General features: G+C 38.5%; 1 protein-coding gene across 1 annotated transcript in view; it reads right to left on the reverse strand.

Moving 5' to 3' along the window:
• The window catches only part of LOC136866260 (serine/arginine repetitive matrix protein 2), a 519,326-nt gene that overhangs the window by 323,613 nt on the left and 181,388 nt on the right, over window positions 1-14,325 (reverse strand). Inside the window, exons 7-8 of the mRNA XM_067143064.2 lie at window positions 11,476-11,664; window positions 6,375-6,527 (exon numbers count right to left, since the gene is read on the reverse strand). Coding sequence (XP_066999165.2) covers window positions 6,375-6,527; window positions 11,476-11,664 — 342 coding nt within the window. The remainder of the gene's footprint in view (window positions 1-6,374; window positions 6,528-11,475; window positions 11,665-14,325) is intronic.

Raw genomic sequence — 14,325 nt, forward strand, 5'->3', positions numbered from 1 at the left:
ACTGTACTTAAATTTTACAGAGGGTCATATTACAGTATGGTTCATTCTGTCATAACATATTCCGTATGACTTTGTTTCATCTCATATATTTTTTTAATACAGTGAAACCTCGTTGAGAGGTTTTTGCAGGGGACAAGGAAAATGAACGTGTTAAGCGAGAAAATGTACTAATGAATATATTAATAAAATCTACCCAACAGGGATATGGAAATACTAGATAAGATTTTTTCTGAGGTGTGGGCATTTTACGTCGTATATCCGCGGGTACAGTGAAAGCTATAGGCCTATAGGCCTATAGGAAAGTATTAAAATGTGTGAAAAACACGAGAGAACAAATAAGAAAACCTTTTCTGCTGGGGATTATAAAATAACAAGTACCGGTACACTAAAAGGTGTGAAATACACCAGACAACAAATGTGAAAACATGTGCGCAGGGGCTAACAAAAATATCGAAAGCTCAATTAAGTCTGTCGCAACACGCATTACTGGTCCGTCCTCCCATCCTTCCAAACACTCTCCCTTTCTTGTCCGCTGTTTTCCCCACCCAGCACAACATCAGAACGGGTCACCAGTCATCGTGGAGGTCAAGACCGACTCAACCTGATCTATACAAGCACAGTGCTGGAGGGAAGAGAAAATGAGTAATATTTTGCAACTCTTCATACTATCTTTTACTTCATTTTTTCGTTCTCACACTCAGCTTTTTGTTTTCACTTTAAAATCCTGGCTATACTTGTATTCTCCATGAAGAAAGGTAATGGATTTTTGAAACTTCACTCCGTTTCCAGAAGCATGACCAATAGAACAACACTGAACGGTCTTCACAATGTTAAGTATTACCTCCAGCCAACCAATAGCTGTATTAAATACAGTTGGACCCACACCTGTTACAGCGAAATTTGACCAAGATTGAAGCTATGTACATTTTAAAAATAGATTTACATTGCATTTGTTGATTGTATTTTATCTCAAGCTTTTTATGTATCACTGTTTTTGTATACGTCTCATCTTTGTGTTACTTTAGCTGATGATGACCTCTGGGCTAGGTCAAAACATGTCCTACGTAGCTTATTCGAAAGACCATTTATCAAATGGCAAACGTGTATTGAACAGGTGGACTTCATACCATTAAATTCTTTTAGAATTTTATGTTAGTTAAGCGATAATAGCAAAAATTTGTGACGCTGTAAGTGAAATATTTTTTTAATATTTAAAACAATGAGAATCGGGACTTTGAATTTACGATGTGCTAAGTGGGAAAACGTACTAATGAGGAACGCTTTAAAGAGGTTTCACAGTACAGTAGAACCTCAATAATTCAAAATCTCGCCTAATTCAAAGCAGCTCTCGTTCCTGGAAACATGAGGTACGGTTCTGCATGTTATTTAAATCATTTAATTCGAAATACGGATAATTCATAATTCGAAGAACAATGTCGGTCCTGTTACCGAAATTCAGACTTTTAATTTGAAACTGCTTTTACATTTTGAAAAAAATAGTATTTTACAGAGTAATTTAAATTCAAAAAGAACGCGTCTTCCGGAACATGAAGGGGTAACTTTGCACACTTTCACCTACCGTAACGTGGGGTAATTCCGATATAATGGGGCATTATCGATCATTCGGTCTTCCTTCTGAAAACTGAGCCTTCCCGCGAAACCACGACGACAATGGATCCAATACGCGGCGTATAAACAAAGGGAACATTATTGGCTATCTGATTGCGCACTAAGAATATGTGCATTCTTGTCTACAATTCACCGGGAGAGGTTGTTAAGAAGTGAGAAATTTATTAAATTATCGCTGTCATTGGAAACTTCTGTTTCAGAAGGTCACATACCATACACTGGCGGTAAGTTAATACTGCAATCCTATCTTCTGTTATTTGGTATCATATAAAGCTTTTGCGCGAGTTTCTACATTATACTGTTTTAAAGTTACGGCTTTTTATATACGAAGTTGTCTTGTTATAGGGTAATACCGATCATGGTGAGGACATATGTGAAGAAACTTGGACCTGTCGGAAGGTGTAGATATAACCCTATCCACTTAGAGAATGCAGTAAAAGCTGTCCGTCAAGGGAAAATGAGTATCCGGAGAGCATCTGAACAGTTTGCTGTGCCATATACCACACTAAACGACAAATTGAAGAACAGATATTCACATAAGGTGGGTGCACCGACAGCCTTAACGAGGGAGGAGGAAAAAACTCTCGTCGAAGGGCTGCTGTTATGTGCCAGGTGGGGTTTCCCGCTCAGAAATACTGATATACGTAACATCGTCCAGGGTTACTTGAACCACGCTGGGAAGGTCGAGAAAAGGTTCGCAGATAACCGTCCCGGGTTAGAATGGATTCGAGGTTTTCTCAGGAGGAATCAGGAACTCACAGTGAGGATTGGGGAGAACACCAAACGATCCAGGGCAGCAGTTACGAAAGATATTATCATGGACTATTTCCATAACCTGCAAAACACACTAGAGGGAGTCCCTATGTCAAATATTATAAATTATGATGAGACAAATTTCTGTGATGATCCGGGAAATGTGAAGGTTGTTGTGAAACGTGGGGTCAAACATCCTGAGAGAATTTTAGACTCGTCGAAAACGAGTATCAGTGTTATGGTGGCTGCGGCTGCAGACGGTACAGTGTTACCACCATTCACCGTCTACAAAAGTAAGCATCTGTATGACACGTGGACAGAAGGAGGGATCAGCGGTGCTGGTTATAGCCGAAATATGAGTGGCTGGTTTGATCTTACGATGTTCGAGGCATGGTTTAAGAAAATTATGTTGCCTTATATAAAGACATTACAGGGGCCCAAAGTCATGATAGGCGATAACTTGTCGAGCCATCTCTCAATTAACGTAATCAAGCTATGTGAAAAGCATGACGTCAAATTTGTTCTATTGCCTCCGAATGCTACCCACCTTTGCCAGCCTCTCGATGTTGCCTTCTTTCGTCCCCTAAAGATGGCTTGGCGAAGTGTGCTGGATGAATGGAAGAAAACGAATAGGGGAGTGGTGCACAAATCAGAGTTCCCTAAACTTCTAAAAGAGACATTTAATAAGATAGGTGTAAATTGTGCAACGAATATTATTTCTGGGTTCAGAAAAACGGGTATTGTTCCTTTCTGTCCAGAAAACGTGCTACGCCAGATTCCACATGATGACAGTGCAGATGACATCAGTCGAGAACGATCGTGGACTGCATCGTTCGTTCAACATCTCGAGCGAGCCCGGGTTGGAGAGGCAAGTACAAATGCACCGGTTCGCCGTGCGAAGCGCTTGACTGTTCCTCCCGGCAAAGGGATCGTGGTGAGAGATTTGGCCACCAATGCAGCTGACAAGGATAATGATGATGATGATCAAAGTATAGAGACTGAAGTAACTTCAGAAGAAGAATCAACATCAGAAGAAGACAATTCAAGTTTTGAGGCGAGGGAAACCTGTCACGCCATCTCCACCGCAGAAACTCTATCTTCTCATGAAAATGGTGGGGAAGATGGGTTGTCTATAAATGACTTTGTTCTCGTTGCATTTCCGACGAAGAAGAGAATTCGGCATTTCATTGGTCAGCTGGTGAGAGTTAGTCCGGGCACACTCGAAGCAAATTTTCTGAGGAAGAGGATCCTGGCTGGCACAACATATTTTGTATTTCCAGACATTTCCGATGTAATGGAAATCGAAAAGGAACAAATTGAGAGGAAACTTATACCAGCGTACTGCAAACGAGGAAAGTTCGTTTTCCTTAATATAGAACATGTTGATGTGGAGTAGAAGGCGACTATGTCCTTGTGTAAAAAATTGTGATTAGTGCCTCTTAAATGTAACATTTTTATCTGTATAAACTGTTTAATATGTCTTACCTATTTTATTATGTTTTACTTTACTATTAGTAAAATATCCCCTATCTTCTTTACTATTGGTTCGAATAGTTTTACTAAATAGCTTGAAAATAGAATGTGTTTAGAGACTTCAATTTTCTTATTTCTAGTGATTTAATGATTGTTTATTTGCTTTGTTTTAGGTTTATATGTTAAGAAATATTTTTAAAAAGTAAAAATGTGATCGGTATTACCCATAAGACGGTCAAATACCGATAATCAAGAAAAATAAATGACTGATCGGAATTACCCCACTCCATGGGGTAACACCGATCACCGATTTTTATTAATTTTTTTCAATATTATCAACTACTTACGATTCTTTGTTACGTCAAATAAAAGCTAATGAATCATTAATCCTATATATTTAATTTGGTAAGTACTACGTAAATAACGCGGAACGTATCCGAAAAAACCTTAAAAAATGATCGGAATTACCCCATTTGACGGTACTTCGGCGTCTACAGTGTGCTTCAAATCTGCTACGTTCGAGCGGAATCATAATTACTTTGTATTCAGCGCTTTTAGGACGCCACAATATCACGTAGCAGGCAGTGTACGGAGAGGTAGAATCCGTGAATATTGGTGATGCCAACAGTTGGCGGAGAAGCGTGGCTTATAGCCTATAATCAATTTGTACGCACCAAGCAATATTGTCAATGCCAATGAAACTGCATTGTTTGTTTCATTTTTTAAATGCTGAGGCCAAATGAACTTACAGTTTTAAAGAAGAGAATTTCCAGCCAGGAAATGTACTATGTTGCTATGCAGTGCACACTGCACACGGAAATGAGAGACTTTCTTCCCCTTCCCCCAGCCTTCCCCTGTCATAGGAAAGTTCGAAAAGCCACTATGTTTTAAGAGTGTCGGGCACTTTCCATGGCAGATAAGGCTTCTAAAAATGCAGACAGTACAGTAATCCAAAAGATAAAGCAGTTGCACAGGGGAGCCAGCATATTTTTTCCTCGCCTTTGAATTGTGATTTTCTTCCTTTCATTGTGTGAGGTTATGTTCGTCAATGTTTTATACAAGAGCATTATTTGAATAATGTAAATGCACCTTGTTGGATAAATTTCTGAAATAGTGTTTTCCATGGCATTTGAAAAGTTTAAACTGAGAATCAAGGTTATATTTGCCGGTGAGTTATCCAAGCGCATTATTTAAATACTGTAAATGCACCTTATTGGATACATTTTGGAAACAGTTTTTTTTTCCATGGCATTTGAGAGCTTTAAACTGTGAATCAAGGTTAATTGCATGCAGTAACGGGTCTTAAGAATATATTGTGACGCTGCAAGGGTTGGCGTTTCTGAAGTACGTGTTGGCGTTAATTCAAAATCACGTAATTCGAAGTCCGATTTTTGTGTCCCAACTGCTTCGAATTAACGAAGATTTACTGTATTGATAACACTTCATGGTTTGAACATCTTCAGCCAGACTGTTTCAATTACTGAGAATATTAGCAAAGATATTATGGAACATTTCCGTAAGTTCAATTTTAATACTACCGACTTTAGATGCTTTTGTGGCCATGAGTAAGTATAGACATCAAGGAAAGTTTAATTTCTCCTATAGTGATGATTTAGCACAAACTTTGATACAAAGAAAGCATGTTCGTAAAATCACAAGATTGTTAATACCTATATAAATGGTCCGTTATTGGACATTATAAATTTTCCAGCCAACTCATTCCTGGCTGCCAGCATTTTGCCCCCGCGTGCTAAGTTGGGCTCATCAGTTGATTCTTAGCACACCCACCAAGACGCATCTGCACATCTGTATCATCTGATTGCCAAGCAGGCATCAATTTTTGGTAATGAGATAAAGTCTCTCATAGTGCATTGGCACTGCTGGTGGCTCCAAGCAGCCTATGCAGTGGCCTCCACAGTATGCTCTAGCCATGCACCTTGGTGGGTGTGCAAAGTACCAACCGATGAGCCCAACTTAGCACACAGGGGCGAAACGCTGGAAGCCAGGAATGAGTTAGCTGGAAAATTTATAATGTCGAATAACAGACCATTTATATTGGTATTATAAATTTACTCATTCGGGACAAATATTTCAGGTTCCCTATGGCAATCAACATCTGTATCATCTGATTGTTAATATCCTGATCAAGGGATCTCTAGTTTTACACAGAATCTAAACTACAGGGCATGACTTTTCATTTCAAAATTCTCACAGCCATTGGCCGGGATTTGAGCCTCAGTTGGATCAGGGAGTAGCCAGACCATCATTTGACCATCTTGGCTCTTTTTAATGGTATTTGTATTGAACTCAGAACGTTATTTCTGATGACAAAATAAAAAGACACAGGTTTGATGGATATCGATAATAAGGTACAATGGTAACTGATAAATACCCGTAGTCAGCATTAAAATATTTCAAAATTCATAACATAGCCTATAAAATCCATGGAAGGTAACAAAATCATGAAAATTAGTATTAGCCTATTAGTGACATTTCTACTTTAACATTTTAAAACTTACTTCACAAAACGTAGGATCAGGATCATCATCTGGTGTTCCATCATCTAAGTGCCGGGCCTCCACAGGGATTTTACGAATAACTTTTCCTGCCAGACGACGTCTCACGAGAATTAACGTGAATGGCTGGCGATCTACTGGGCAAGTGGTCATGTTCTGAAAATATAAAAATGAATATAACTGGATAATACTGAGATGTTGACAATATGTTACAAGAAATCTCTTACAATAAAATTCCCATGAAACATTAATTTGATTAAAAATTGTTTCTAAAACAATAAGTTCTACTTGTTAATCCTTCACCATTTAAATTCCAAGATTAAAACACTTCCAAGTTATGTCTTTACAATCATAAGACTGATTCACTGATCACTCATTATTTTTCACTATCATTTCGGTTTTCCCTTGGAAGCTGTGTGATTCTTGACCAGCATTTAAATGTATGCAATTTCTAACTTCCATTAAGTAGTAGTAGCAGTAGTAGTAGTAGTAGCAGCAGCAGCAGCAGCAGCAGCAGTTGTACCAAGCAAGTTCGCCATGCGCTTTGGGTCGCGTAGCTGTCAGCCTGCGTTAAGGAAATTGTGGGTTCAAGTCCTACCACTGGCAGCCTTATGGCTTTCCATTTTCACACTAAGCAAATGCCAGGGATGTACCTTAAGGCAACAGCCTTACAGCCATCTCAATCCTATCACATCCCCATCCTTGCATCGCCTAAAACATTCGATGTGTTAGTGCAACGTTTCAAAACTACGCAAAAATACTATATTTCCACGCAATATTTTCCTGCTGTTAAAATATATATTTTAACTAGAAAAAAAGGGGGCGAGAGAAAATTATGCAAAATAATTTTGAATCTAAAATACCGGTGGAATTCCAACTCTTTTGCAGTATGCTCCTTTGGCAAGAACTGGTACGCAGATGTCCTTCAGAGAGAAATGAATCCACACAGCCAACCTCTGCTTGATTTAAACTTTTGAGATTCCTACATTACTTGCAACTCCAGTGCCTTTAACCATAGCAAAATTGAAAAGCAGTCATTACTTCATCCAGTTACATATTTTAAGTTATTTTTCAATTTCTGATGGGCTGATTTTAGTCTTGAAACTGAAAAGGCTGTCTTTCTGCAACACTGCATCTGTCCTTTCTATTTACTCCAGTAAATATATGCGATGCCTCTACACAAGTGCTTGTGCACATCAATGCCTACAGTTTATCACATGAAATGTTACACATTAAGGCATGAGAGGTAACGCACAAACACAACATTCCCATAACTCAGTTTTTTTGCTAGGGGCTTTACGTCTCACCGACACAGATAGGTCTTATGGCGACGATGGGATAGGAAAGGCCTAGGAGTTGGAAGGAAGCGGCCGTGGCCTTAAGGTACAGCCCCAGCATTTGCCTGGTGTGAAAATGGGAAACCACGGAAAACCATCTTCAGGGCTGCCGATAGTGGGATTCGAACCTACTATCTCCCGGATGCAAGCTCACAGCAGCGCGCCTCAACGCGCACGGCCAACTCGCCCGGTATATCTCAGTTTAGGACGAGTCATGGTTGGGTTATAAAGTTTATGCAATAACACAATTTGTCTGTGTGAAGGAGAACACCACCATGTCAAAGATTGCTTGCTGATTACATGGATGAGATTGTAAATTTTCACTGATTTTTCTTATGTCTGCACCAGGAAACTTCATATTTACTTTCTCATATCGATGAAGTAGATCACGTTCCAGTCTTTTTCGATATGCCTCGCAACTGCATTATTGCACTAAAAGGATCACAGAGTGTATTTATGAAAACCAGCAGGAGTGAGAAAATACGATGCACGGCAATACTTGCCATTACAGCTTATGGAAGAAAGTTGCCACCTTACATAATTTTCAAGAGGAAAACAACGCCTAAGCATATACAGTTTCCTTGATAAATTCACGTGCGAGTGCAGCCGAAGCGTTGCATGGACGTAGAACTTATGCTGTGTGGGATAGAAGATCAGATACACTCTGCTTGTTTTATATAGTTTTCAACGTCACTGCATGAATGAAATGAAGCAACTTCTCAATGAAAATATGACAACAGGTAGTCATTCCCAGTGGCCTATTATTTACTTTGCAACCACACAACCATTTTAAGACCACGTAAATTGATTTTACAACTAGTGCACGATGAGCGGCGATCAGCAATTGACGACTAGTCTCCATTAGCTTCAAAAGGATTGGGATTTCAATACACTAGATAGACCCGAAGATGATGCAATGTGGCAGAGAGATGATGAAGAATCTGATACCGAATGAGCAGCAGTGCGGACAGTGTAACAGATGCGGAAACCAGCGATAATGACGCAGAAGATTCGGAGTAAACTGTTAAGCGGTAAGTCTGTATTTCACAACAACACATTATTATTTTCCAAGTCTAACATTTTAACTTAAATGCTCAAATTAATGACAACTAAAATTTTATATTCAGATTGGAGAAACATTCACCGAACTGTTGCAAATAAATTACGAACTTTGATTTTGATTAATTTCATTATTTTGATGTACATACGCAAGCATTACATGCACCTTAAACTTGTATCAAAAATCATTTAGTTATAAATCAACATTTGAGTAATACAAATACTGGTACAGGTTTTTTTTTTTTTTTTTTTTACCTCGGTGCACATCTTTTGTTTGTATTGTTTCATATTGCCATATATATTTGGTAATATAACTCAACTTCATATTTACAGATTTACAGACTGTTTTTCACATTATTACCTTTTTTCTTTCCTTTGGGCCCCTACAAAATGTGCAAACAAAATGTTACTCTATTTATATGAAATAAATACAGTGGAACCTCGATTATCCGTTCCCAGAAACTACGTTTTCCCGGAATATGTGTTCAAATTATGTGGTCCCGCGAGCATCGTAATTAAATTACATTGTAAACATCCCGCATTATCCGTTCCTCGAATGAACGATTTCCTGGATCAACCATCCAGAAATTCCAGTCCCATCAACGCTAAATCCTCGATAATTCGTTTTTTAATAAACCGTATCTCACGAAAGAATGGCTATGGCATACTTATGGATCTTGCGATAATTAGAGCAAGTACTGTACCGGGTACTGGAAAAGCGATCAGCGGTGAACTTGCATAAGGGACCATCTTAACATCGCATTCGGGTGGCATTGTTCAGAAAATCTTGGAAAATCATAAAGCAGAGAGTGGCCACAACAATTGTAAGGAGATACGGCACATTTCAACAGCTCTGCTTGAAGGCGGAACGAGTTTCGTCAAATGTTCCCGCTTATAAAACGTCCACATTATTCCAGGGTTAGATGTTTATATTTTTACATTTTTCGATCGTACTGCCGAATAGGTTTTTGGCACTTTCCTCGGAACACTGTAGAGTAACTGGGCTTTCAGGCAGGAATCGAAACTGCTCCTTTTTAACACAAATTTAGTAGGGCCTACCTATTTTAATATTATCGTACACGATTATGTTAGCGAGACCAGAACAGATGGTTGCGCCTTACATTAAAAAAGAAAGCCATGGGAGGTCTTGGGATTGCCTATTACTGTTTAGGTCCTAATGTAAGACTAGAAATTTTACATTTTCGTGTTGAAGAACCAAAATTGCAGTCGTTTTATTTGCGCACGTTTCATTTAAATGGTTTTTATCACTTCCAACTCGTACGGTACCGTTACTGACATGTGCAGCGAGCACGCTTTCCACATAACTTCAAGGTCACGAATAACCAAAATTTCTGAAGTTTTGATAATATTTCTTTTATCTTTCCAATTTGATTGGATTAGTAACAGGCAGAATTGAATATAATGCAGTTGAGAACTTTTGAGAATCGATACTTACATTCGAAAGCATGTTTTTGAGTTCAACATAACCTTTAAAAGTCTATGTAGGCCTAATTTACGCGGTACGAGATTTCCAGAAATTGCCTACAAACAGTATTCCGGAGACCAAATTGCAATGAAAGATTAAGAAAAGAAGGGATTTCGCCGTCATGTTGGGCGCTTTTGTATCTAATGAGCTTTATTTTATTAGATGAGAGAATTAAAAACTACTTGTGGTCGATTGTTGTTTGGCTTGGCATTATTAGATTTTTCAAAGAGTTTGGCTAATCAAAGTTGCTGAACTGAAAGAAGTTTTCGCGGAAAACTGACGAAGATTCCCCTGTAAAATTGAATATAAAGTTTCGAGATTTTGAACTCGCGTACCGGTAATTAATGCGGTTTTGCGATCTAACAAGCCTGCCTCTCATCGAGAGGGAACGGGTTCGAGTCCGAGCAGGTCAGGCAGTTTTACCTGGATATAAGTCTGGTTCCAGGTCTACTCAGCCTACGTGATTACCTTTAATTGAAGAGCTATCTAATGGTGAGATGGCGACCCCAATCTAGAGAGCCAGGAATATCGGCCGAGAGGATTCGTCACACTGACCGTGCGTCACCTCGTAATCTGCAGGCCTTTGGGCCGAGTAGCAGTCGCTTGGCAGATAAAGTCCCATTGGGGCTGTAGTTTGGTTTGGTTTCGGGGTTTTTGTAAGATTATAATTATACATACTTCATTTTTGTGATATTTAGCCAAATTGTTGGTTTTTATTCATTCCCGGATTTTCCGTTTTCCCGTTTTCCCGTGTTGTACGTTTTATTTTCCTGATCCCTCGAAAAATGGAGAATAGAGGTTCCACTGTAATACTGTGTGCACACTATCACTGATCAAAGTTGTATAAGCAGAAATGTGAAGGAAACATTTTCTGCAACATAGCTGGCAGTGGTGTAATCTTGGCCCAGTAGGGGTTGCACCAAGTTACCTATAGAGACTACAAATAACTACTCCCTGTATGGTCCTTATCACAATGTCTCCTACTTGACATTTTTTCTTAAGTACCAATTATATTACTACATATATACATATCTTTATCAATAACTATGATGAACTTTTACTGCACCAAGATTATGAGCAGTGTTGCCATTTCTGTTTATTATGGTGATAGTAAAAATACATCATCGTCAAGTATTTTTGTTGACTTTTGATGAGGTTCAAACTGGTATATTATTAGTTGTCCTAAGACTCCCAAACCAAATAAGAAAAGTTTAGAACAAACCTTGGACCATTCCTCCAAGCAAGTAACACAAAAACTGTGGTCACAAGATTCTGGAGTTCCAACTTCTTGTGTAGAGAAGCTAAGCAGACAGATTGGACACTTCTCTGACTCTCCATCACTACTATCAGAAAGAAAGCCTGTTGCAGATGGTGCAGCAACATTTTCAGGAACTGTCTGATGTTCATTTCCCTGTAAGTATATACAAATTTTTTTATCTAAAATCTGCAACAAAGACTATAAACATTGAAAACATACAGTTAGGAAGGAGGATATGAACACAAACAAAAAATAAACCCATTTACTGGACCCCTTTCCATATATCATACATACAGACAAGCACACATTGCATACTTATGAAGAAAATTTTCCTAATAACGTTTTTTCTAAATCCAAATACTGTATTGGCTTGAATATGATGCTTTATTTTACATTAAAATATACTTATAGAAATTGTGGAAGCCTTATGTGTGCAGCCTAACACAAAGACTCATTTTTGTGAGTGCATAGCTGAGCCCAAGGTCACGAATAAACCAAAACTTTTTGTGCTGTGATGATGTTTTCCAATTTGTGGTCAGAAATAAAAGGCATAATTGAATAATTTAGAGAATAAAATAGAATGCATCTGAGAACATTTGGGAATCGATTCTTGCATCCCAAACCATGTTCTGAGAACAACTTAATTTTGAGTAGGTCTAATGGCAATTTATGCAGTACAAAACTTAAAGAAACTGACTAAATATAACAATAAACAAATAAATGATGATATACTGGGTGGTCTTACAACACGAATCAGGTATATCAGTCTTAGAGGGTTGGTCATGCCGATGAATAACTTGAAAGAAATACAATATTTACTCGTGTATTAGACCCCCCCCTCCACTAGCTTCTTGGGACGAAGAAAGTGAAAACATCTCACATACAAGACCCCCCGAACAGCAACGATTCCGCTTTGAAGCGGGTACAAGCCGGAGGTATGGGAATCCTGCGCCTCACTTGAAGCGCACTGCCAGTACCAGCGGTCACGTACAAATTTTCACTGGCATACCATGTTAAGCACAATATTTTACAATTTTTCACAATTAGCAAATTCTCTTGGAGGATCGAACTGCTAGAACATTCATATAACACCCCATTGTTAAAGATCACATCGTTACTTCCACAAGTTGACGCGTTTAACCTCTATAAACAACAAGAATATACGAAGCATTTGGAACACTACATGTCGACCTGCCGCTACCTTAGTCTTGCCATGAAGATGACATCATTTGGAATAAAGACACGCCAGTAGCAGGGAAGTTCGCGGCGCAAGAAGACTATTAATCAAATGAAAGCAGCAATCAGGTTTACTGTGTGATAGGCCTACTGCTTAACTGACGGATACAAATGACTGCTATTAGTTGTTCTATATTAACACATGGGTGACGGGCCATGAGAAATCTCGTAGTACGCTCGCCAGAAGTAGGTGACGCTCCCAAAGAAATCTCGGTTTTATTCATGACATCGTTTTTGGTCTCCCTGTGACCTCTTGACTATATATTGAACTATTTCGGACTTGTACATTGAGTAGAATAAATTGTAGATGTATATCTGCCACTTTTCTTTTATTCACAGCCTTATTTTATTCTTTTAGTTTTGAAACATCGACTTTCTTTCTGCCAGTTCAGTCGATGATAAGATGGAGCGCTCACGTAATACAGTGTTAGCTGACAATGATATTTTAGAAGAATTGTATGATGATGATCGTTCAAATTGATATAGTGATTGTAAATTACTGGAAACTGAATGCAAGAGTGATAATGGAAGTGATATTCAAGTCCCTACACGCTGTAATTTACATAGTGTGCTCATTTATTCAAGTGACTCTGATGACGACAACGATGTAAACACTGATGATGTATTAGGAATTGATGCTAAAGATGGTTTTATGAAGACAGATCCACCGAGATATTTAGAACAGTTAAAGGTAAAATCTTGACTAGGTTAATATTTATGTACATTTTTATAATTATGTGCATTCTAGTATGCTCAGTAGAAAAATTTCCGGTCCACAGGATATGTGACAAGCTAAAGCATCCGGTCAGCAATGTGTTAATATTGCATAATACAATACCCCTATCCCTCTTCTCTACAGGGTCGAGGAAGGAGTGAGACGAATCTTTGCAGAAAGTTTTTATGACTGGTTGCCCTTCCTGACGTCAACCTCAGAGGAGTTAATAAGATGAAACAAATGACATGATTTAAGAGTAACAAACTGATTATATTTACTTTATATGTAGGCTTAAAAGTCGTGTGTTCACCATTTAATCTTTTTTAATTTAGAATTTAGAAATACTGCCTTCAAATAAAAATAGCCAGTAAAACTCAGAATACATTCATAGGTTTGTTAAAGAATAGTGTTGATGTTTACATGTACATTTTATAGCTCCTTATAGCCTAGAAGTCATGTGTTCACTGCACAAAACTTGAGGTTATCACACATTGCCATCGCTCCCTTACTCATCTTGGCTGTAAATGCGGAGAAAAAAATGGGTCTAACCCACGAGTAGATATGGTAATTCAATATCTCACACCGTTGTCGTTTTTAATCAGCTGTTGAAGTTACCCAATCAGATCGCTTCATGAGCGAATTCAAATGGATTTTGCTTGGCACTGCTACTAAATCTGCATGACTTAAGAAGGGCTTTAAAGCCATGTTGAGAAATCAGCATCAGACATACACACATAAACACCGTTGGTTTCAACCAGTGTCAACTTAGCTAGCTTACTTTGGCACAATGCTGTCAGCTCAGAGGTATGTATTCAAACTTCTCCCCTGGCAAAGTTGTCACATACAGATTTAGCAACACTGCC

The sequence above is a fragment of the Anabrus simplex genome, chromosome 3, assembly GCF_040414725.1.
Source record: "Anabrus simplex isolate iqAnaSimp1 chromosome 3, ASM4041472v1, whole genome shotgun sequence".
In the NCBI taxonomy this organism is placed as follows: domain Eukaryota; kingdom Metazoa; phylum Arthropoda; class Insecta; order Orthoptera; family Tettigoniidae; genus Anabrus; species Anabrus simplex.